This window comes from Meleagris gallopavo, chromosome 16 (assembly GCF_000146605.3).
Source record: "Meleagris gallopavo isolate NT-WF06-2002-E0010 breed Aviagen turkey brand Nicholas breeding stock chromosome 16, Turkey_5.1, whole genome shotgun sequence".
In the NCBI taxonomy this organism is placed as follows: domain Eukaryota; kingdom Metazoa; phylum Chordata; class Aves; order Galliformes; family Phasianidae; genus Meleagris; species Meleagris gallopavo.
In genome coordinates this window covers 6,527,326-6,553,013 of record NC_015026.2, presented here as the reverse complement: position 1 = coordinate 6,553,013, position 25,688 = coordinate 6,527,326, and the positions used below count along the sequence as shown (strand labels likewise).

The window sequence follows — 25,688 nt, the reverse complement described above, 5'->3', positions numbered from 1 at the left end:
AAAGCCAGTATTGAATTGGTGGTGTGATACGTAAAATTTCAATCCTGGCTTTGACATTCCAGGAAGTTAAAAACCAATTACAGTGTGTGCTTTGCCTCAGGACAGAATGAATCATTGAACACAGCCACTTCACCAAGAGAAATTAAAGGCTGAAGCAGCAACACAGGGAAGGTATTAAGCTAAAAATCAAAGGTCAATTAAAGTAAAACTGAGACTATTTTATTTTTAATATTTTGCTTACATTTTCATTCCTTGCTGATGAACAAGGCGGCCAAATAGACCTGCACTTTTATTTATTTGCTGGGTGATAAATCTACACTGAGGTTGGTCTCAGTAGCTAAGAGGAAACAATCGAGGATGAAACTCTCAGCCAGCAACCAGGTTCACTTCACCATAATGGAGTCCACCAGGCCCCTTGTACCACGCTGCTCTGCACCACGCCATGCCGTGCTGCACTCGCTCCATGCATGTGCATGCACACTCTTGCTGCACATGCACACACCTGCTGCATGCACACACACACATGCACATCTGCACCGTGCATCCCGGCTGGGGCCACCTCAGCTCACCTTACAGCACTGGGGCAGTTCCAGACCATTGCTCATTGCCCGGGCCCACCTGGCACCAGCACAGGAACCGCTTCATATATAAATAAGCCAGCAGCCTTCTCCCAGAGGACTCGGAGCACAGACAGCCCTGGAGAGGTGCTATGAGACCATGCACTGATCCAGCAGTGAATCAGCACCGCGCTCAGCCCTTAGCCAAGCACTAAGCTCCAGCTCAATGCGCTGAAGCCTCCAAAGACAGCACAGGGAAAGGAGCAGGACCACACAGCAGCATGCCCAAACCAGGGCATATTTACCAGTTTTGTTACAGGACAAGGGGAGAGACCTCATGAACAAAACAGAAGTTGTGATTTCTGCTTTCTGTTAGAGGTGCGTCACCTGCAGATGCCTCCTACGTGGGGACTTTAATGGATAATCCATACCCTTGAAGTGGAGTATATCATCTGCTCATTACCTATGATAAATCATTCGCAAAATATTAAAATGCTCCAAGATTGTCATATAGTCTTCATGAATTGCTTTGCAACACACACACTTCTGTCTATTAAAGGGGAAAATGTATTCACGGTGGATCCAGGCAGAGCTATCAAATTCGGCTTTATTTACAGGCTGGAGTACAAAGCTATCAGAGACTCACAGCAGTGCAGAGAGCCACCTCCTGCCCTGCCATTACCGCCCTTCGAGATAATCTGACCTCAGCTATGGAAACTCATTAAGGTCGTTAGGAAGCGCGCCAGTTCTCCAGGGAGCAGCTTCTCGTAGATTAAAAAAGGGAGCGAGCGCTGCTAACCGCGCACTTACCCACATCATACAAGTGCGCGAACCTCGGGGAGAGAGTAATCTAATCTATTCTCAGACAATTTAAACTCATTTCAATAAAAAAAGAATTAGACGGAAGCAAACGGCAGAGAGAGCAGATGTTACAGTGTTTGCGACACCCCAAAGAACAAGCTGATAGCGGCGTACGGCACAGCAGGCACTCGCAGCCAGGTGGGAGGGCTGTGGTTGCCGGCTATGGGCTGCCCTGCCCACCGGGATCCCCCCGATGGGGCCATCGGCCGCCCCACACTCAGGGGATCCTGCAAACAAGGCACTTGTTTGCTAAATACCGGCATCGTTATAAATATTCGATTAGTCCAAGAACTGCAGCGCATTAAATAGTGATAAGGCCCTGCTTCCCAGGCAGGCACCGCTCCGCGCTGGTGCCCTGGAAGAGGTGTTTAAAACAGGACGTCAGCGAGGGCTGGCAGAGGTATTTGTCGTGGGGCTGATGAATAGTTTGAGAAGCACTCAATACCACGAGGATGGATCAATTCATCACAGATCGGCTCAGACCCAATGGTAACTAATGCACAGCCGCTCCTATTGCGTTCCTTTGTTAAGAAACTCATGTCGTTACACCAGGCATGCTGTTCCTTACTATACTTTTTCCACTGGACGAAACTAACGTGGAAAAGGTGTCCACGTCCAGCTGAGCTTTGGTAGCTCTCTCTCAGCCTCGCCGATTTCCATTAGTTAAAGATGTGGTTATGAAATACGATGACAACTGAGCACCCTGCAAGCGTTGGAGTCCCCACGTACAGAACAGCTGTGGCACCAATCCCCAACTGCCAAATCCATTCACTAACCGGGTCAGGCTGACAGAGAGGCAGTGTCAGCGGGTTTATTAAAAGCTGTTTTTGCTGTAAGAGGGAGCGGGTTTATGTTATCATAAATTGTCAACAGTTGGTCAGATCCCCACAGAGAGCGGATCGATACGCAGCAGAGGGGAGAAAGTGCTGAGGAAGGAAAAGCAATGCTCTAATTAGAACAAAATTTAAGAGTCCAGAGGTACTGATGACAGTGCCTAATACGTTATAATTTATCAATGGCCTCCAACTCTTGGTGTCACTCTGCCTAGAGGCAGCAGTGCAGAACACAGCGTGTTGTGCAACTTGCACGCCATGGGGTGTGCCCCAGCTCGCTCAGGGCCTCAGGCTTTAGGGCCAGGCCTCAGGCTTTAGGGCCAGGCCTCAGGCTTTAGGGCCAGGCCTCAGGCACAGGACAGTACCTAGCACCAGGACCCTATACGATGCTCAGCCCCCCCAGCACAGCACAACCCCAGCCCAGGCTCAGACCTACCCTTGTTAGGCACAGATCCCTCACCTGCCCCACCTCATTTCTCAACTCCTCGTAAACAAGGAGCAATAAAATTTAATCACTCGAAGCTCCAAGTTCTCACGTGCCTTCCAGTTGCCCCCAACATCCTCCCAGCGAGATGAAGGGAAGCGCAGGCTCCGTTTAATAGGCAGCCATAAAAAGCCTTGGGGATTGGAGAAATATCAGCAAATATAATAAACAAAAATATATTAACTCTAATCCTGCAAAGCCCTCGGCGATATTAATATGTTTAATGTAATCACCTATAAATAAGTGATGACCCCACGATTCAGTATGACATCTGTCAGCCCCATTTCCATACAAGTAATTATGCTCCTTAATAACTAATATAAGCCCAGATCTTTTACACTACCTCCCAGCTGATGTAACGCACAGCCTCTGTGCACTAGGCTCTGTGCTGGGCTCGGTCCCCATGGTGGTGCCCAGCAGCCCCCAGGAAGATGCCAGCACTGTGCAGAGCTGGGGCTGCTGCACCCCATGCAGTGCTGTGCAGCTACAGGCAGAAAGCAGCAAGGTTTAGGAGCAAGGCATGTCCCAGGGACACAGGGCGCAGGGCTGTCCGACCCCCAGGGGACAGTGCTGAGGGGTAGCCACAGAGGACTGAAAAACACTCACTCAGGGAGGAAGGCCTAGTAATAAATTTATTGTATTTTATTACATTTTTCCCCCCTTTTTTTTTCCACTGAATTCCAATTCCTCATATTCCCACTCTTCTTTCTGAAAGAAAATGATTTTTAAACATAAAAATAGAAATTCTGCATATTAAAAGTGCATACACCTTGAATAATAAAACATACAAATAAATAATAAAAGGCATTAACACAGTCTCATGCACTTGTCCTCAAATAATTTAAAATTTATGGTACAATGTTCAATCCCAAGTAAAGACAGCCTGCTCTCCAGATTGCTGTACAGTTCAAAAACATTAAAATACAGAAGAGAATATCAAAGGTGTGGGCAAGCCCCACGTCCCAGTATCGGCGTACAGTGATGTGACATGCAGTTTTCAGAACCATAGATATTCCAGTGTAAAATCTGACGCTGTGTCCAGAGGAGAAACTACATTTGTAACAGGACTTAAAATTCAATTTTAACCAATGGTGAGGCACAGTTGGTGAGCAAATCTGTACAAATTAATACTTGGAAGGCCACAAGAAAATAATGTAGCCGCTTGTAGCCTGTATTCCCTTGTGTCACTCTACCCAAGGCAATGTAGCACCTAAAAAATATTTGCTTATTGCACTGCACAAATGCCATACAAGCCTAACACTAACCTTCTCGCAGCACATTGTGCTGCAGGGCCTAGAGTGAAACAGGATTGGTGTTCACACTTAGTTTTAATCTGTGTCTTTAGAGTAAAAAACACTATCTGCAGGTAAACCGAGTGCTATCGCCTTGAAATAAATAGAAGACTTCCTAAACCTTTAGGCCTAAGATAGATATCGTGCAAGTCTTCACGTACCTTTATTTTACAAAGTAAAGCTCCTAATAGTAGATGCTTCATGGTGCTTTTGTTAAGAAAACCACGTAGTAGTACTTTCATCTCACCACAGATTAAAACTAAATTTCAGTTCCCTCCACAGGTAACGTTGGATGCCGCCAAATTGTTTCAGATTAGGAGGCAATGACAAAGATAGAAAAAAAGATGACAGCAAAACCAATTGGAATGTCATTTCCCACCCCTCTCCATGATGGCTGAGCCCTGGGCACGGCCCATGGGGGCACGGCTCTGCCCACAGCCCCTTCTCACCACCCGGAGTGTGTCAGCAAAGGTACACAAAGCAGCAGGCTACATACAGAACGCTGACCAGGATTGCCTTGTTTTAAAACAAACAAAAAAAAAAAAAGAAAGAAAGAAAAAGGGAAAAAAGGAAAAAACCAATACAGAAAACCAGTTTGTTCTCATTTCAACGTTTCAAATTCCCTTGACATTACGCTGCACTCCAGCCTTGTCAGTTATCTCGAATTCTGCAAAGGAAAGAATCAAAGATGTGCAAATAAAGCAGGAAACCAGGTACATGCTCCTATGTGCCAACACGGCACTGCACCAAGGAACTGAAGCACAGAGTCAAAGCATGCTCTGGTGCCCACCGAGCAGCTCTGGGTACTGAAAGCACGGACTGTGGTTCATATTAGATGCTTGCATAGATAATAAGTGCATGCATTTGAGTACAGCGAGAGAACTGCCATGCAAAACTGCCTTTGTTACTGAGAAAAAATGGTTGACCATGCTCAAGTTTCAGCTTTGGAAAGCAAACAACTCTGCAGCTAGGAAGGATGAGGGCACTTGCAGTGGAGTAAGTGTATTGTCATTAAGCTGCTAATTTTCTATCCTAAGCATTTTGTTTTTTAACGTAGCCATTTTTGATAAGTTCGAAAGGGTTAACAATTTATACACCCAAAGTGAGACATTTACAATTTACCGAGAACTGCAGGCACCAAATTGTCTATCAAATGTGATTAATACAAATAAAAGGTGCCTCTTTAATACACATCATTGAAAATGTGCTTATAATTTTGTACACTACTAAACACTATCCAAAAGACAAAGCCCAAAAAGGGTAAAAATAACTTCTGTAGGTGACTCCAGCAGAGCTCTGGCACTGGGCAGAGGTTTACCCTTCACCCCCAGTGCAGCCATAGTTTTTAACAGCAATCAGGTGTGGCTTTAAACCCACCAGGAACACTGCTGCTTCCTGGGCCCACATCCATCAGCCCTCTCCTATCCAAGGAAGTTCCTACGCTGCTGGGGATCTGTGACACTGAGGAGCAGACGATGCAGAGTGGCAACAGGCAGCTACTTCCCAAACTGCTGTTTCACAGAATCAACAAGCCATGAGAACAGGGACTGCATCTTCCAGGTCCCGTACAGGCAAGCTTTGCACATCATGCCTGATGTGTACCTTATATTCAACAAGAACTACCAGTGCACCCTGCTAGATCAAAGCACTTTGCTCGAGGATGCTCAAAGTCAATCCCTCCTGAGCCAGAAAGTGTGCTCTAAGACAACAGATCAATGGGAAGAAGAGGGCACTGTCAGCATCAGCTGCTCAGCCCACCCTATGCTTGTTCACAGCACAATGACTCGGTGCACTCCAGCTTCTGTTTCCAAAGGGACAGGCAGAGATCCAAACAGGCAGCGTGCAGAGAGCAGCCAGTGCTGGAGCTGGCAGCGACCGCCATCAGGAACTACGGTAAGCAGAGAGAAGAACTGGGTGACTTCTCACAGCAACGCAGAGATTGGACTGTTTCTAACCTCAGCTACAGGAATGCTTGGCACCACCACTTCTCATCCCCACTTTGTCCAACCAGCAGCTCTCATGACTACTCTCGTGGCCCAAACACAGACACACTAACTGGCACTCAGCAGAATGCCAGCTTGGACATGGCTTCAAGTTTCCTTCAGCACAGGCATCAGCAGAACACACCTCAAAAACCACACAACCAGCTTCCAGTTTCAACTTCTCCAGTGAAAGATGGATGACATGAAAAGAAAATGTCACTTGATAAAAATAACCTTTCACAAGTGTCCCATGGCAAAGTGCACAGAAAACAAGGTTCTGTCTTATTAAAAGATATCAAACCAAGTTAGCAGTAGCTTCCAGAATTACATTCTTGCTAGAGGAGTTGTTACAAGAGAAGAGCCAACACAGTGCAAGATCTTAATACAGATAAAATCTTAAGTATTTCAATATTGACATTACAGGGAGTAATTTAAGTACCACAATGTGAAGCAAGTCCTATCTGATCCGCTGGATACAACAAAAAGTAATCCAGGAATAATCCGAGTTATACACGGAAGAAGCAAGTAATGCAATCTTTGCTTCTTGTTGCTGCACTAAATGAGAAGGAAACAACGCATGGGAGAAGAACTAGATCAAGATGGCTGTGTTTAGGCTTAAAAATAGTCCAGGGCACAGAGTCCAACACATCGTAAAAACATGCAGGTCACTGGCATTGCTTCTGTGCTGCACAAAGGTAGGTCCTGCAGAGCACAGCTGGGATGGAGCAAAGGCTGTGCTGCAGGTGGGCTCACGGCCACACACCAGCAGAGCTCTGTGGCATCCCAGGCCAACTCCTCAGCTCCAAGGTGACAGCCACCTCAAACTGAGCACACTGAGCTCCAAAGCAGTGAGCTGGGCGAGAGGAGGATCAGGGAGCAACCGTGTGCTCAACGGCCCAAGGGGAGGCTCCTTGCAGGGACCCAACAGCAGCTAAGAGTGCAGGTGGAAGAGGCCAGCTGAAAGAAGTGCTGGTTTGAGGGCCACCTGCCGCAGTGCCAACAGAGGTGTGCCAGCAGGGCTGCCCACAGCTCAGCCTGGAGAAGCTTTGCTCAAGGAGGCAGGCAGGGACCCCACCGAGAGACAAGCACACAACAGGCTGCTGCTGTATGTAAAGGATATGCAGAGCATTAATAAAAACTCAGTGAATTACAAAAAAAAAATTATACCACATGTATATAAAAGGACTAGAAGAATCCTCCTCCTAGGAGGAATCTTGAAGAGTGTGAGGACTCTCCCCTTTCAGAAGGGCATGTAAACAAAGACATCACAAATGCAGTGCTTTACCCCTGACAGAGCCCATCATGACCACAAGGCCCAGCAGTGCTTCACCCCAGGGCCAGGCAGGGAGGAGTGCAGCAGTGCTCTGTAGCGTGGCTGCTCCTCTGCACCCAGGCACCTGCAGCCCACGTGGGACAGCTTGCTAAGGGCACGCTCAGAGCAGGCAGAGAAGGTGAGACAACACTTTGCTTATCTAAATATTACTCCTATAAACAGCAGATGCCATATTACACCACTACAATTAAGCATCAAAGCACAGAAGCTTCTTCTCAGGAGGTACAGTGGTGCTCTGTACAGCACCACTGCCATCCAGACACTAAGACAGCAGTTTCCCGTGGCACTGTAACGACCTCCACCCTGTGCTCTCACAGGTACAAGCTGGTGACCAGCTGCTGCTCAGTGGCTTCCATCACTTAGTATAGGATTTTGGAAGAGAGAAAGTAATTAAAGAGGACAGGCTAAAGGTTGTCTTAGGTATGAACAATGTAAAACTCTCCACAGACACAGCAACAACAACAAAAAAAAAAGCAGAAAAAGAAAAATCTTTCTGCTGTTGGAATGCAAGAATGGTATCTATTATAAAGACACACGTACGCAGACACACAGGTACCTTTCTGTCCATCCACTAATGCTAGTCCCTCCTATACTGGCTGAGTATATACCTGAGAAACAACATTAGTGTTGAGATATTGCCCTTTAGAAAGCTTGAAAATGGAAGGGAGTAGGGAGAAAGGGTTGAGAGAGAGCATAAGCAGCGGCAGTCTCTTCTGTCTGGTTTCCTTCGCATCCTCCCAGCTCAGAACAAGGCTGCAATCCGATGTGGAAACAGCCTGCTCAGAACGAGACCAAAGGAGTATCAGTTCACAGTTCTTAAAGCACACCAGTGTCAGTACAACTGGGTTTCAGACTTCGAGCCTGAAAGAAGTTGATGCATTTCCTACAGAGAGACTCCTGTACAAGTGCTATGGGACAGCTGCATTCACGTTCAATGACGACTCCAGCTAGCCTACTTGCATCAGTGCTGGCTGCCTGTGGCTATTTGGTTTGATGGCAGAATCAAAAGGCGCTTTAACAACTTGCAGTTAACTTCTCCTCAAAACATACATTAGGCACATGAACAAAAAAAAAAAGAGCTCAGAATAAATTAGCTTCTCAGCAGAAAAGACACCTGGATTGCAGCATTTCACTGAGGTTCCATAGAAGGCCGTACAGACACCTGCATGCTGGAAGGTAACCTTTTCAGTGGCTTGTCTGCAGCCTGCTTGCCACTGGAAGGAGGAGACCGGGCTCCAGGATCTAGCAGGGAAGATTTGGACTTGCGGCTGGATAGCAGAGAATGTTTGTTGGGTGCGGCATCTTTTGGGACAAGTTTTTCTTTTGCAGTAACGTTGGCATTGGTTTGAGAGGCTGGTGGGACACCACCTTTCTCAGATTTGTCCTCCAGCGCATTTTTGCTGGCTGATTTGGAGCTGCCACCCGCTGCCTTTTTCGAGAGCATCGTTGTCTTTCCCAGGTCAGCTGACCTACGGGTCTCCTTCTGCCTTAAGGCTGATTTAAAGAAAGACAATCCCTTCTCTTCCGACTTGCTGTCTCTCTTCAAACCAGAACGCATACCAACATTTGGAGACCGCAGGTTTGCCATTGAGGAGCTCCGCGTGTGCTTGCTGTCTACTGCCCTGCTGTCACTCCTGGAGTGGCTGATCCGCGGGGAGCTTGTTCTCGAACTGCTGGTAACGCTTGTTTTATCTGACCCCAGGCTTATTTTAGAGCCCTCCCTGCTGAGGCTTCGTTCTGAAGTCCGGCTCTTCCCAGCAGAAGAGCCCTTAGTCAATGAGCCTGATGCGGCTTTCTTGGCAGCTGTGGAGGATGGAGAAGAACCTGACTTTTGTTTCTGTTGAGCCAACGGGACAGTCACCTCAGCAGACTTGGTGCTATGGTCCTTCCTAGCCTGGGTGGGTGCAGGAGACCCGTGTCGCCCAGTGGCCCTAGAGGCATCGGTTTTACTCCTAGACCGGGAAACCTTCTGGGAACTCTTGAGGGGAGGAGAAGAGCGAGACACTTTAGTCTCTTGGGTAGATAAGACCGTCCTTCCTTTCCTCATTCTGTCTGATTCAGAAGCTCCCTTGGAGCTGTGAGCCTTCTTTGGGGTTCCCTCCATTTTCTCTGGAGCCAGTCCTGTCCCACTGGGGGCTTTCACCTCCTTGACTGGAGAGCTATCCACAGAATCACTCTGATCAACAAAGGCGATTTGATTGTTATTATCAAAAGGATCCAAAGCAGGGTGACTCCTGTCTGGCTGCTCAGAACTCTTACCAAGCCCATCTGAAAGATCTGAGCTCGATGTCCTTACAACAGGCTCTTCCCTGAATGCCCCTTCCATGACAGCCAAGGGGGCCCTGCGAGCTGCTTTATGCTCTCGCCGGCCACCATCACAGGGCTCCAAGTAGCTGCTAGAGAGATTCCTCAAGCTGCCAAAGCAAGAGGTGGAGACTTTATCATCAGCAGCCTCCCCAATCTTCTCCAGGGTGGAAGCAGAGGTGTGTACAGGGGAGTCTCCAGAGAAGCGCGATGGAGAGTTGGAGCGCATCTGCAGTTTTGCAGAGAGTGACCACGAGGGCCTGACACCATTCTCACTCACGGCCAGTGGGCTGGTGACAGAAGATCTGGATGACAAGCTCTGACGCTGGACACTTCTTACAAAGGGCCGAGTTGAAAAACCTCCTGCAGAGCAAGAAAGCAATGCCATCAACTAAAGCCAAGCCCACAGTCAGTTTACGTCACCCATCCACAGATGCAACTTGAGTGTCACAGAATGGTTGAGAAGAAACTTTAAAGTCCCCTCAGCCCCACAGCTTGCCATTGGCTGGTTGCCCTCCACCAATTCAGACTGCCCAGGTCTCCATGCACAGCCTTGGGCAGCTCCTGGGATGGGGCATCAACAGCTCTGGGCTGCTACCTCTGAGTAAAGAATTTCCTCCCTTCACTCTTTTAGTTCAAAACCATTCCCTAAAAGAGTCAGACAGACATAGCTACACCACACTGTGTACCTGTCTCAGGCATAACTGTCTTGCACAAAAGCTAAAGAATTCAACATGTGTCCACCTCCCCCAGCTGCTAAAGGAACTGTCCCTCATAGGCATCTTGGAATTGAAAGACTGGCAGCCTGAGAATTTTTTTTTTTGGACCCAGCTCCCTCTCCCTGTGCACCTCAGTGTTAATACACACCATCATCCTCACTCCTTTCTCCAGTCAGCTCCACCGATTCCGAGAGCGAAGCCAGAGACGTACGCCGTGATGATGCTGCAGAAGCAATGCTGGGCTGCTTGCTGCCAGGAAGACGGCTGACCCAGTGCTCACAGAGTGAGGAGCTTGTGGAGCCTGCAAGGAATAGGACAGAGACATCAGGCCAGGAGCACGAAGCTGCAGAACACGTGAACTCCTGGGAAGATCAGTGTCAGACATGTACTACACCAGCTTCAATCTGGGACTGTCTCGTGTAGCCACAGCATTCTGATACAGAAGTGATAAATCTCTATTCACACACAGTTATGGCCACAAACAAAAAGAGACAATTACACTTGTCCCAGCATGCTGCGAATTAAAAGAATTAACACCACAGCACACAGGCAGAGGACAGTCCTTGAACTGCCACAAAAACACTGTGCAAATCCTTTTCTTTCCAAAGGCAAGTCACCAGACCTTTACCTGACCCCGCTCACCCCAGATTCCAAATCAACACATTCAGCTGCCAGCTGCTTACCCAAGACCAGCTGCACTGCTAGTAGGAATGAACCAGGCCCGCTGCTATAGCATGGTGGTTTCCACGCACGCAGCTCTGAGCACATGGCAGCAGAAGGGGCTCCCCCATGTCCACAGCTCCCTTGTCATGATTAGCCAAGAGAGGTAAGGGGAGCAGAACACATGGGAAGCTTCCCATGTCTCCTGTGCACAGCAGAGGACTTATACCAGCTCACTGTGAACTCTGAGACAGAGAGCTGAACTATAAGCAGAGCTGAGCAGAGAAATTATTCAGTTCTATGCAGAACAAACGATAACCACTTCCTAACAAAGCCAACAGGGCTTACCTGCCACAGAGCTGTTAGCAGACCATGATGGGATTGCTGTGCGTCTCTGGTAGAAAAGAATATATGCTGTCTGCTTGCAGACTTCATTTTCAGAAAGCTGCTGAACATCACTGTCATCAAAGCAGTACCACTGGCCATCAACCGAGTTTTTGCAATATGCTGAGAGAAATATTACCATTACTTTCCTTACTCCTACAATTCTCAAGTTTGCTGTATGATAAGTCGTGCTTTAATTATGCACTCTGATGGACTCAGAGGAGAATGAAAGGAATGGATTTATTCATATAACACATCCTCTTCCAGCCTGACTAGCAAGAAGGAAGCCTGAGATGACCAGAATGCAACAAACAGCTCACATTTCAGGATGTCATTTTTTCAGTATTGCTGCCCAGAACAGAGCACCACTTGGGGTGGTTCCACTCATTTCATGTTCTGTTATTTGCAGCAGACTGCTTCCATCAGTGAATCTCCTCCTGCCTGAGCCCACCCAGGACAAGGTGGCCCAGAGGCATCCATCTGAAGTACAAACATGTACATTTTCTGTGCTGACTGAAGACATACAGATCCTATAACCACCACAGAGCTACTGAAAAATGCAAAGAGGGATTCATAAATGGGCTGTGCACAGAGGCAATGTGCAAATGCTTCTTTATAATAGTCTCTTGCAACTACAGAAGTGGGAAAGAACATTTTTGAAACATGGTGATATTACTCCCAAGGGAAAATAGTGCAGAAATGAATGTACAGTAGGATCTATGGGGTCTAAAGGCATTGTTCCACTTCTCAGAGTCATAAAAGTTATCCCTCCAGTATTACATAGTGAGCCCTTCTGAGTTGACTTAGGTCATTTTGTTTAAGAAGAGGAAGAAGCCACAGACAATAGAAAAATATAACTGTTTTCTTTCTGAAAGGACATAATACTGCAGGGAACTTGCCTGTATAGTGTCCCCCTTGCATGGTGCCATGATGATTACAGACTGCGTACAGGTCATAGATATAGTCCTCAGGATCCCTCCCAAGACCATAAGGTCGCCTCCAGGGTGACCAGTGGGATGGCAGACTCCAGCTGCTCTGACTGCGCTTAACAACGTGAGGGGTCATGTCCAAACCACTCAGGGGAAATTTAACCATGTTTTGAAGTTTCATCCTTCGGTCTCCTTCCTGTGCAAAGAGAGGACAGCATGAACTTCAGTGATAGCAAGGCCACAGTCCTTGAGGAAAACAAAAACAGGAGAGAAATGCACAGGAACAAGCAGTGCTGCTGAAGAGGTGCTCTTGTCAGGTCACTCTGTGGCTAAACAAGCAGTCCTCCGGCATCACTGCAGCCATCCTTACCTGCCTAAACCTTTTGAGGTGTATGATGAGAACATCAGGTAAGGTCCAGAGGCTCAGCGTGATGCTACCCTGCTGTAGCTGCTTGCAGTGTGGGCATCGCCATGCATCATCTGGGGCAAGCTACAAGGAAGAGGCACAAGCTGGTATTAGTTTCAAATTCCAAGGCAGCAGCCACTGCTTCTTCATTGACCAAGGCTCAGCACAGGCACCGACCCACAAATCCCAACTACCCTCCAGCATTCATCAAGCTTCAGGGTTCTAAGTGATGCCTTTCAAAACAGCAAGGCAGAATTCACCTATAGCTGCTGTGCACATTAGTCATTTCCACCTTTCAAAGCCCACAGTCCCTTAGAAATGAACAAAAAATAAAAGAAGCCTGAGTAGAGTTATCCTCACAAGAAAACCAGCAGCAGAAAAGGCATCTGAACAAAAGGAATACTGGCATACTTCAAATTTCATCTCTGACACCGTGCTGCCCTCTGAGAATCCTTTTACTCCTTATGTCCCAATGGCCCAGACTTACAAGCTGCAGAAATTTGCACTGTTCACCAAGGAGAACGTATCATTTCAAATACACAAGCATGACAAGCACCTCCATCCAGAGCCCCATGGTCAGAAAATTCAGAAGGCAGAGAGCTATAAAGCTGTCAAACAATGTTTCTTTCACCTCTGAAAGAAGCGACCAGAGGGGATCCAAAATAATTAAAGCTCAATCAGGGGTCCACAATTCACCTCAGGGACCAATTCTTTTTACAGCAGGTTACAGACCTCTGTCAAAGGGACACAGATCACTTGCATGTTCCAGATCAGAACCATTTCAAGTCTGCCCCACGGCACACTACTGCTTCTGCCCATTTCACCTCCTCACATCAAGAGCTGAGCTGGAGGAGTAGAGCAGCCACACAGAGTCCAGTCCCTGGGTGACTGTGCTGCAGGACCCTGCTCAGCACAGGCTGCCTCGAGCCTGCTGCTGCTTCACTCAGCACTGGGAGAGCATAACTGCTCCAAGACAGAGCAGCACGTTCCCATGAAGATGCCACAGTGTTTTAATCCTTTATCTGTATGCCAGAAAAAGACACTGCTGTTTCACAGGAGGAAACAGGAACTTGCACTTCTGTTCTGCAATGATAAACATCAGGGGTGGAGAAGGAACATTACTGCCCTCAGCTTTCTCCTCACTGCAGAAAAACTGCTAGCAGGACTGCTAACTAGTGCTGTGTTAACAAATTTATTCTCCTGCCTCAACAAATCAGTTCTTGCAGAAAACAGCTACTCTGCTGAGTATGGCATTCAGGCAGCACGCAGACCAACCAGACATTCAGAGACATGGCTGCCATACAATCAGGTCCTACCTGCTCCTCTTTGGTATACAGTTGGAAACACTGAGATAAAGTGCAGGTCTGAGGTTGGTGATGAAGCTCTCTCTGCTGGCGGACGCTTTCAGAGTCTGGAATATACTCATCCTCTGTGTTCACAAACAAGCTGCAGAGATACAACACATTTTTACCAGCACAGCCACCTGCTTCCCCTGCTGCTACTGAGCCATTGCGGAAATGCAAGTAGAATTAGCAGCTTTTTCCTGGATTTGTGTTATTACACGTGAGCAAGAACTGCCTGGAAAGAGATCCCACCAGAGGAACACAACTGAACACAGGAGCAGACAGCTTTGGTGGCATGTACTGCAGTTTATCTCAGATGGACAACGCTGCTCACAGCCCACAGAATATCTCAAGTGAATATAATTCCTGAGGGAAGGAGCCACAAGCTCTGTAATTCAGAGCCCTGGGATTCCTGGGAGATCCCAGTTCACACAGTGTGATCTACCACAAGCCAGAGGTCAACACACTTCACAGCTTTCTATTTCATACTTACAAATCTTTAGTTTCTTTGTCCCATTCTACGACTAATTTCACATGAGCAGTTCCCCCCTGTCCACATGACTTCAATGCCCTGCAGAAGAACAGACACAAGATAGAGCATGTTGGAATCTAACACCTACATTATCTTCCATACATATATAACTTGTCTCCCTTTGCCTTCCTCACTGCCATCCAGATCAAGTTTAAAATGAGAAAAGGAATTCACACAGCAAAAAGCTTGGCAAAAAGAGAACTGTATTTACTTAAGTGCTTAATTCTGGAAATGAATGTATGCTTATTTATGAAAGAAGTATCAAGAAAAAAAATCTTCTGAAGAATAGTCAAAAAAGAAAAAAAACTGTGGGGGATGCTTTCATTCCCTTCTCCATTTGCAAGGAGGACAGATTCCAGATGGCAAGGCACACCACTGAGCAATCCTGACAACTCCTTGAGGACACCCAGCTATTCCTCTGCTCCTGATTCCCCTGCAAACATCTGCACCAGGACTACCCCTTTCCCCGTGGCTGCATTCCAGCTCCTAGCTGACAAATCTCTCCCCACCCAGGAGGAGCAGCACCACCTACCTTTCCACTGTTGGATGGCAGAGGGGCCGCTCCTCCTGAGGTAGCAAATACGTTATGCCCACAACACTGACCACTCGCAAGCTGAATGGGCAGACCTGCAGCAAGACAGCAGAAGCCACGTGAATGACTCCAATACAAGTTAACTTGCTCCCAACATAAGCAGACAGTGAGTTTAACTCAGAACACATTTTACACGAGAGCCCAAGATCCAGCTATGCCAGGCAGCTAGCAGAGGGGTGCAGACAGCAGCTAGTATTCCATGCCTCCAGACCTCCTCTGCAGTGATCAGACAAGCTTGCCCCTTCTCATCACTGCACAGAGGGAGCTCTCAGCAGAAACACGCAACCACTAAGCAAACTCTGCAGTTTTCCTTAGGGCAAGCACCACCAGCCAGGGAATTTCCAGTGCAGATAGCAGCATTTATTTCTCAAGTGCCTCTTGGGAGTAAGGAAGAAAGTGAAGCATGTAATTTCTTCACCTGACCAGTTTACTCTTACCTGGAACACTCAGCAAAGCAGACAAAAGTATAAGTGACTTGGACATTATTGCACAAACAAACATGGGAAGGCATCAGCACAGCACGTGCAGTGCTTCCAGCAACCAGGTTTCCTGATCAGGCCATCACACAGCACAGGACACGCCATAGAAACTGAGCCATATGCCTCACCTGCAAGCAGGCTGCAGGCCGCAGGAAATACTGCATCTTCTCCAAGATTTCCTTCTGCAGAATATCCCAAGCAATTGTTTTTTCCAAATGCAACACAAAGGGCAAGCCAAACCTAGAAAATAGAGAAGCATTTGAGGAAGAAATTAAAAGATCATCCTTTTCAGCAACCCAGGCCCCAAATTAGGACAGTGCCACTCTGCTCCCCACTCTGCTCCTACAAAACTCCTCAGAAACAAGGCATTCAATACAGCTTTGCCAAGCTCACTTCTGGCTTTCACCCACAACTGAATGCACTTAAAATCTCTAGCTGTTGTTGAACATGAGCAGACGTGCCTGCTGTTTCCCAAAACATGTGGCTCCCCAGCAGGTCACACATCTTGATGGGGCTGTCCTCACCACTTCTCAGTAACACTAGGCCACATTAAACTCAAAATTAGGAAGATTCACTGCATTCATTAATGAGTTTTGATCAATATATTTAGCACTTAATGGAAGCTAGGAGTGTGAACTGGCCCTGCTGCACCTTCTGTTTTCACTATTCAGTGAGGAAAACACAGGTCATTCAGGCAACAGCCACAGCAGTCAACCTGACAGGGAACCTGGCACTCACCTTTTGCTCTGCTGTCCAGTGCATGCTCTATTACACACCAGCAAGACAATCTTGTCATTTGCTCCTTGTCTCGTAGAGGACTGTTCCAGTTTTCCAGACACCACAGTTCCTTGAGAGTATGATACTGTTCGTGAGTGTTCAGTGCCATATTTTAAGTTATTCAGGTTATTGTTCACATGTATTCCTGAAGAAGTAGAAATGAATTACTTCATTATGTCATTTACAATGTGTGCCCCTCTGGGAAACCTTCTCTGGGCATCAGGGAGCAGGTCAGTATGGAATAGAGACTCACCATTTTTATTAGACTAACACAAAGGCTTCAAAGAGCAATTACTTTTCATGGTGACTACTTCTTTATAGAGATAAATTAGATGCAAGTGCTCACCTAACTGATTTTTCACAGTAATTTGTGCAAATACTCATAAGCTTGTCTGCCTGCATGAAAAGCTGAAGTGACAGAAATTCTACTTGTTACATTCAATAGGAAAATTTACCTTTGATTACCCTCTGTCCACCCAGGATGCAATTATTCCCTTTCTCTGAGAGAGAGATAGAAAAACTGCATTTCTTGAGCTTTAATAGAGAAAAGTGCTTGCTCATTCTTGAGCCTGTTCATTCATCATTGACAATCTGATTTTAAATAACATGATTTTGGTGGCTTGATCTGGTCCTTAGAAGACCTTTAAACGAAAACTAAACAGATATTGAATTAAGCCAGCCAGGCCTGCAGAACAAGCCCAGGAAGAGGAAGAAAGTCACGTACATCACTTCCTGATAACCTCCCAGCTGGCACCACCATTACACCTACTGGAATAAGACTGGACAAAGCCCGAGCCGAAATCAATACACCAGATAATTGACTATTTGTAGGACATAAATTATTGAGTAAGTTCTCTTCCAAAAATCAAACCTCTCTCATCTAATCACCTGGGGTGGGCACGAACCAGTGTTCTCCACTTACCTCTCTGACTAAGGATACCCTCAGGCCTAAATATTTCCGGGGTCTCAAAGGCAAAAATGCAGTCACTTTCATGAATTGTGTCCAGGTCATCAGTGTCACAGAAGGAACGATGAAACCCATCGTAGTACATCTCCGTCAGCACAATCTAGAGCCAGCAGAAGCAAAAACCCATGAAGCCACCATTGTCGAGTCCTGCTGAGCTGCCCCATCTCTCTCTCAGCACGGGCTGCCTGCTGCAGAGTGCATTCCTCAAAGTATCCATGTGCTGGCCCAGAGCAAGAAGCAGGGAAGAGGGCAGTCACAGAATGGAAGACAAGGCAATGGCAGCATGCAGGGAATCTGGTGGGATCTGACAGCCTTCTTGGAACACTTCCTGTGCCCATAGGTGCCCGACAGTTCCCTGATACATAGGAACCACAGGGTTATCAGGCAGGACAGCGCAAAGTCTGCACTGATCCTAACATCACTAGACTTCAAGAAGTCAACCCACAGGAAGAAGCAGGATCCAGGATATCACCATACTGCTATGGATTGCGAATCGCAATTCTACGCATCCAACACCACGTGCACACAGGATGAATGCCATGGTATTGGCCGCCTTTAGCAGGAGAGCTCAGGCAAGACCAGCCCTTACCTGCTCAGTGGGTATCTTGGTTTCTGAGGACACAGCCTCCCGCAGCCTGGCCACTGTGCCAGCGATGGGTACAGCCACCCCGATGCGCATGCAGTGCGAGCACTTCCCCTGGTACACCACAGTGACATAGAGTGGCCTGCAGAGAGCACAGACAGGTCACAGGACCTCAGGCACAGGCTTTACAGCACCCGGAGGGGGGGCAGCCTGACCAGAGGCTCCCAGGCTGCAGCTGCAGGGCCACGCAAACTCGTTTGACTTCCAAAGACCTCTTTTACTATATATGCTGCTGTTACTTGTTCCTACAAGCAGAAGGTCTTGAAAAAAATGCACAAAGTTAAAAGTAAAACCCTCTTGCAAGACAATCTAATTTTCCAGCAAGGATCCTGTAACAGGTCAGTTCAGAGGAACAGCTTAGTGCACTCAGAGAGCTGCTGCCACAACCACAAGGACAGCTCTTCCAAGTTGTCTCTTAAAACTAAGTCCTGCCTCCAGCAGTACCACAAGTAATACCTCTAAAGTGCACAATGGAGAATTGAGCCTACAAGGAAACTTTCCCCGGAAAGCCCACTCAGCCTCCACTTAGTGGTGGAGCAGGGATTTTGAACCAAACAGGACATCTTCCTATTCCGTATTTTCTTTCAATTCTTTGTTCTGTTGCTTCTTGAGCGGCATCCATAGCATCACATAAAGGAGCTGCACAGCTCAACTACCCATTGTATAAACAGGTGTCTCATTGCTACGTGGGAAACAGGCAACATACACTTCAAGACAATGTCACATACCGCGTGTGAGGCAAAGGAATCGGCAGAGAGATGCAAAGAAAAGGGTCAAAGGTGTTGCTCTGCTTCTGGCAATGAGGGCACGTCAGAGAGGACCTGGTAGAAACACCAGTAACAGAACAGTTATACACCATTTCATCAGGAACAGATAAATAATCACATCATAAATAACCAACCCCATGTGCCACACTTTTCTTCCTCTATACAAAGTGGCTCGGCACAGAGACAGAACAGACATAATTGCTGTAAGAGAAGGGTACTGAATTTCTAGATCATTTCAAAGTAATTAGCTTGAAAGTTCATTACAGGGCACGCAAGGAAAAGACCTCACTCAAGACACTGAATTGGGCTTTGAATAAGCATCACTCCAAGATTAATAATTCACCAACAGCAACTCCAATGTGAAAGACCTGAAAGGATTTTCTCTTTGAAGGGAGGTGAAGTGATGGGAAGGAGACTGTGACAGTCAGCACTGCAGGAGCAAAGATTTCTTACTCAGAAGAGGACAACTCCCAACAACACGTCTCCTTCCAAATCAACCTGCACCTTACACTGGCAGTGTTTTACACTAGACAAAGTTTCTCCTTTGTAGAGGAAAACCTGGCAAGCACTGGGGAGTAATTCAAGTTCCTATAGCAGCACAGATACATGACAGTGAGGAACATTGGAATTACTTCTGCACTACTTCTGAAATTAGAAAGCTTACTTCCCAGAAGTAAGAGAAACTCACAGGAATAACCTGAAGGGACATTGAAGGATTCAACTCAGGATTCCCAAGCACCAGATAACAAGAACTGCAAGGTGCTCGGGATCCATCTGCAACTTCCCAGCAGCCTCCAGGCACCTCTGCACTTTGCTGCAGGCTCTTGCTTCTGAACAGGCAGGTTGAGCTTCACAGCAGTGAGCACCCCGGGCCTTTGCTCTGTTCAGCACTGCCTTGTTTTCAGGACATGTCAGGGCAGACAGCAAAGGGGTACATACCGTAGAATATACCAAATTTCAAGTAATCAAACTCTTTCTCTCTCCCTTCTGGTGAAAGGTTCTAGTTCAATTTTTATTCAGCAAAAATTCAGAAACATGTTAGCAGTCCCAACTGTACAGCAAGCTAGTGTCAGAGTAAAATTAAACTGGGGTCACTAGTGCATGTAATAATGCCTCAGAATTTACAAAATGTCATACCTGTACTGAGCTTGAAAGAGTTCCTGTACGAAAGTACTACTGATGGGAAAGGCTGGTCCCTCGAGGAGCACATCATCCTCCAGCGGTGGCTAAAAGAAAAGAAGAAACCCCAGAAGCATAGCCAAGTGTGTAGGTGTGCACCAGCTGACTCCAGTACTCCTAGCCAAATTTGTGCCCTCCCTGACCAGAAACATCAGGAAAAGCGTCCAAGATTTTTAAGCAGCGCTCTCTGCCCACACCGGTTGTCAGGGCCCCGTGACTGCAGGACAGGCAGGGGTCTTGCACCAGATGCAAGGCTGGCAGCATTTCCTCTGCATGTCAGCATTCTCTAAGGGTTGCGTCAGGGAGCCCGTGCCAGGGATTACTGAAACAGCTAGCTACATTCACAGGGCCAGAAACAAACAGTATTTGAACCCAAGCTTTTGTCTCATTTGAACCAACGGAGTTCAGGCGCCAACAGGCGGATTTGATTTTGAAGAGAAAGACTGCATGCAAAGTGACAGCTGATCTCCCACGTAGGCTCTCAGCAGAATCTCTTACCTTGAGTGGAGGCATGCCGCTGTAATTCACCACGTTGTTCAGATCCTCGTGGACTCTGTCTAGAAGCCAGAGCAGGAACTCCTGCGCGTCGTGCTGGGCATTCCCACGGTACTGCATGGCATTCTTGGACACAATGTTCTGCAGAGGAACAGAGACTGCATGCAGTAAGACAACTGGCACTACTCCGGATAAGCTTTCAAGAGTCTGAGGATGTAATTTACACTTGAATTTCCAGAAAAGCCATCTCAGGAGTACACCAGCACGCCCAAGGGATTTGCTCAAATCTGTTTTTCTTCCGGACGCAAATGGGAACGGCTTGAAAATTCACCAGCAACAAAAATCTGCACTTCCAAAAGTCTGCCCCTGCCCTGCAGCTCCGGGACACCTTTCACAATGCTGACATTTGCGCTGAGCCTCAGCCAGGCCACACGTGCCTCTTCCTCCCCATGCAGAAGTCAAGAGGCTCAGAATCATCTTTCCCCATAAGCAATCAGCATCAGGAGGTGCTTCCTGTGCTGCAGCCCCTTGATCTCACTTTCACCTTCCCTACAGCACTGGGACAGACCCAGGGGACAGGAACCATGCACCAGCACCAGGCACCCTGACTGAATGCTCTCTGAAATAACAGGACATGATGAGCTGACCCTGGAAAGTTACAAACTGAGGAGCAAGCAACCCCTGCTGCAGAGAAAAACAAAAAACAGCTTTTTCTGCTTCTTCAGGGACACAGGGAACACCGAAGTGACACAATGCTGGCACCAGCCGTGTGCAGCACAAAGGCAGAGCAGCCCTGCGCCCTGGCAGCACCAGACACGCTGCATGCCTACCACGAACCTCCTTCATTTCTCTAATCAGACTTCACAACAGATTTGAGAAAGGGGGATGGGCTGCTTGCTTTATCCCTCTAAAAATGGGGTCACCAGAAGGGAGAGGTGATGAGAAAGACAGAGAAGGACTGACAGACATATATTCTCTATCCTCTATAATCCGTCCACCTGCCTCAAGGCAGCAAAATAAGGGAAAACAGAAATAATCTGCTCTCATTACACATGTGCATGCCCTTCTGACAGGGGATTTCCTGTCCCTGCAGGCACAAGGGCCAGCACCATACCAGCTCAAACATACTAACGTGGAGCTAAAGCAGTGAGCAGTGTCTGGGGAACAGCCACTCCAGACAGGGCTGAAGGTAAGAGCACCCTGAGTGCCAAGGAGCTCTGGACTTCCAGCAAGGACTGATTTCTCACTGCCCCCTCCCAGCACCACTGGCATGGCTCTGGCAAAGACCTGGGTGCTGGATCCTGTGTGCACCAAGGGCTGCCTGTAGGTTGCAGTCTGTGCTCCCAAACCGCTCCTCCTGCTTTCTGCTGCCATTGCTACAAGCAGATTTGTTCTTGCTTGAACCATGCAATAAAGCAGCAGCGATTGTGACTGGCTGCAAATACGGAGTTAAGAAGCAAATGGTTTAAACATGCATAAAAACACATTAAGAACAGCACATCCACCAACCTCCTAGCCTTTAATCCCCTGCCCCTAATCTGGGCTGCAAGCAGAGGTGGCACATCCCACCAAGCTCCATCTCACAGGGCAGTGCAGCTGCTCCAGCTGTGAGCAGCAGTGTGGGAATGGGCTCTGGGGACCCACCACCCTCAGCCAACAGGATGAGATCCTCCCAGCACTCAGAAACCCTGAATGGAAGCAGAACTACTAGAAGAGAGAAAGGGGAAATCATAACTTGTGTTGACCGCAGATATCCAGCCCCCTAATACAAGCACCCCACAATCAAACAAGTCCCTGTGCATAAAGCTGATTTACAGCAAAGATGCATTATCATTTTTATCAGCCCAATGAAAGTTTAATCATCTATTGCTCTAAATAGATGGTATAAATAAAGCCAAGCATCGCTGAACCACCGGACACTCCTTTGCTGCTGCTTTTCTTCCAGGTGGCAAAGACAACTGAAGGGAAAACGTCAGCCCGCTGTTTTCCAGTGTGCCTCTGGTAGGAAGCAGCTGTTGAAAGGTTTGTGGACACGAACGGATGGAACTGGCTCATGACAGCCCTGAAACAATGACACACGTGAGCAGGAAAGAGCCTATTATTTGTCTGTCATTGAACATTGTGAAGTTGGGCTTGGGCAGAGATTGCGTTGTTTTTAAATCCCACAGACAGCTTTGTGTTTGGGTAGCTTCTAAACAGACACCTCACAAAGAGGTCACACGCACAAACATGGCAACTTCCCCTCTCAAAGAAAGATTTCCCCTGTAGGGAAAGCAAAACCTGGGAAACAACAGCTCCAACGTGGCAGCCGTCCATAGCCCTGGGGACAGAGCCAAGGCCACCTGCAACCATGGTCAGTGGGGGTCCTGGACCCACCATGGGGGTCATGGACCCAGTGCTGACACAGACCCGCTGCAGAGGGCACAGCAGCCAGGAGAGCCACCCAGACACAGGGCAGTGGCACCACACAGCAGGAACACGGGGACTGCAGCTGGAAGGAGGGATGGGCAATGCCAACAGAAGAACAGGGGCTGAACTGGGGCAAGCACCTCAAGACCCCACAGCACCCAGCTCTGCCTGCTCGAGGAACACGGGAACCATGGGGCCAGGTCACAGCAGGGGGCTCAAGCACCACTGCCCTCCTCTCTCAGAGCAGGGGGCCAAAGACTGTCTGTGTCCATAGGAGCTGCTCCACAGGTTGCAGACATTCAGAATCCCACAGAAATGAAACACGGCCGATGGACCACTCATCCCAAGCACAATATTTACACCAAGAGCTTTCCAAAACACCAACACTGTAAAACTAAGTTACACACTGCTACTATTAATTGTCACTGGTTGCAGAGGTTTAAAAAAAAAAAATGGAAAAGGCAATATTTACTTGGCACAATAATCCCTGCTCCACTAACAGGGATTTGCTTTTGGTCCAGATCTAATTCCGATAATCCAACTCCATCCCGTTCCTATGGCTCTGCTGTATTTGCTGTACACACTACAGGCAGTTCCATCTTGTAGGGCAGGAAAAGAAACCGGGGCAGCACAAGTACAGCAGGGCCCTGGAGAACAACAGAGTGCTCCATTGTGCAGCCAGCCTAGCGATGAGGAAAGCCTGAGAACAGCAAATAACTTCAGCATCCACAGGAGATCACAACTCCAGGAAAGACAAAAGCAGAGGATCCGGGTACGGGTATACAATTTTCAAGCCCAGTAAGTTTCAACAGAAGTTCTCCCCCTGCAGCTCCCCTGTCCCTGGCACAAAGGGCCTCTGTCCCTGCAGCTGATGGACAGAGCTCTGGGGGAGAGCGGGATGGTGCCCTGCAAACAACGAGCCCCAAGCACGGCTACTGCTGACACAATGTGTGTTTGCTGCTATTGTCACACCATCACAAAGGGAAAAAGGAAGCGCAAGCTGCAATACTGGCCTCAGTTATGAAAGCAGCGGTTCTGTTCAGGCAGGAAAATAAAAACCACTGCACACCAGGAGAAAGTGGTTGCTCAAACAACTGTGAAAGAGTATGAGGCCGGAGGGGAGGTCACCCAAAGCTGCACCTGCCGCCTCTACCGCAGTGTGGAGCATCTCCTCCTGGGAAACTCGTGGAGAAACAACAGCCCCTCACCCACAGCCCCTCCCACATCAACCCCAAAGGTCTCCATCCTGAATGACCCAGAGAGGCTTTCCCTTGAAGCACCATCTTCTCTGCCCCCAAGAACAAAGCCAACGGATGTCAGAACAAGCCAGGAGATAATACTTATCCTGTATCCTAAAAGGCGCTTAGCACCTGCAGATAAGCACTGAGGTCAGAAACTGTCTTTACCCCATTATACCCAGCACTATCAAAAAAATCCCCCACACCTACTGCTAAGCACTGCCTAAAGAGCTTTGCGAGCAGCAAATAAATGTGATTGTCAGTATTGCCAATGGAGTGAAGGTGCAGAATGACTCCTGAAAACACTTCTCACCATTTCAAACAGAAAAGAAACAGGCTTTGAGGGATGTTCTCATGGGGAAAACAGCGGTTCCCAGAGCGAAAGCACCAACCTTCACCTTCATTACATGTAAGCTTCTTGCTTACACCTTTAAATAAACCATGCAAACCTGCTGAAGAAAGCTTTAATTAAGAACAGTAAATTTAATAGCAGGTTCATGCTACTTAACTGTCTTCAGAGGCATTCATTTACTACTGAAAGTAACTGACCCCAGTTAGAAGCAGCTGCACGCTCACCGCAATGCCGAGGTCGCTGTGAGCTAACCCTGGGCACAGCCCTGGGGACCACCTGCACCAGACCCCCAGTATGAGGCTTTGGGACCCAGCAGGGGGATCTGATGGCTCCAGTTCCCCCAGCACGGACCAGGCAGGTACTCACTTACTGTCAGTGATGGCAGTCAGTGGGCAAAGAAAGTTCCACGATTAGAAGAACTTGGAACACAGGCTGAGCTGAATACATGGCTCTGTTTCCCTTCTTGTTCTGCCACTCCTATCCAAGCACCTCTACTCCAAGCCTGCACATAGCGCTTCTTGGCCTCAGGGCTGCTCTGCTCTCCCCTTTATCATCTGTATTGGTAAAAGACAGCTTTGCCTTCTCAAGCTTCTCATCATTACCCATGAGAAATTCACACCTGCTGCTGCCAGGAAGCCCTCACAAGTTGGGGGGCAGCTCCAGCAGAGCCATGGGGTGGGTGGCACCCCACCAGATGCTGGGCCTCCTTTTTCCAACAGGGTGCCTCTGACCCACAGCTGCAGAGTGCACCTGCTACAGGGCTCTGTGCTAGCCAGAGCCAGGGCAGAGCCCACAACGCCCCAGCAGCACGGTGGTGGGACAGAGGGCTCAGGGCCCCCTCCCATGCCAGCAGCCCCATAGAGCAGCAAGCCGCAGCCGGGCACCACGGCACGACAGGCATGAAACAGCAAAACGGGCACCTCCAGCATCAGTCACGGAGCCGCCGGTGGCTTCACCGCGCAGTGGAAATCAACAGGCTGGCTGCCGCACCGGGTCCGGGGCTTCTGCTCCTCCTGAGGGACGGGCAGCCACGAGCATTTCAAGCGCACCCAAAGCGGCAACAAACCTTCCGCGTCCAACGATGGGAGCGCCCAGGTAGCTGTGGGACGCGGAGCAGCGCGGGACAGAACCCGTTCCTTCGGCGTCAGCCTAACCGCGGCCCCGGCACGTG

At 48.2% G+C, this 25,688-nt stretch overlaps 1 protein-coding gene across 1 annotated transcript in view; it reads right to left on the bottom strand.

The window, feature by feature from the left end:
* Positions 1 to 3,396: 3,396 nt before the first annotated feature.
* The window catches only part of USP31 (ubiquitin specific peptidase 31), an 82,237-nt gene continuing 59,945 nt past the window's right edge, over positions 3,397 to 25,688 (bottom strand). The window contains exons 2-16 of the mRNA XM_031555778.1: positions 20,522 to 20,836; positions 19,982 to 20,070; positions 18,806 to 18,898; positions 18,024 to 18,159; positions 17,390 to 17,534; positions 16,429 to 16,612; positions 15,819 to 15,930; positions 15,152 to 15,246; positions 14,581 to 14,658; positions 14,061 to 14,190; positions 12,709 to 12,828; positions 12,309 to 12,534; positions 11,374 to 11,532; positions 10,514 to 10,666; positions 3,397 to 10,009 (exon numbers count right to left, since the gene is read on the bottom strand). Of these exons, the coding sequence (XP_031411638.1) occupies positions 8,472 to 10,009; positions 10,514 to 10,666; positions 11,374 to 11,532; positions 12,309 to 12,534; positions 12,709 to 12,828; positions 14,061 to 14,190; positions 14,581 to 14,658; positions 15,152 to 15,246; positions 15,819 to 15,930; positions 16,429 to 16,612; positions 17,390 to 17,534; positions 18,024 to 18,159; positions 18,806 to 18,898; positions 19,982 to 20,070; positions 20,522 to 20,836 (3,573 nt within the window). The 3' untranslated portion in view covers positions 3,397 to 8,471. The remainder of the gene's footprint in view (positions 10,010 to 10,513; positions 10,667 to 11,373; positions 11,533 to 12,308; positions 12,535 to 12,708; positions 12,829 to 14,060; positions 14,191 to 14,580; positions 14,659 to 15,151; positions 15,247 to 15,818; positions 15,931 to 16,428; positions 16,613 to 17,389; positions 17,535 to 18,023; positions 18,160 to 18,805; positions 18,899 to 19,981; positions 20,071 to 20,521; positions 20,837 to 25,688) is intronic.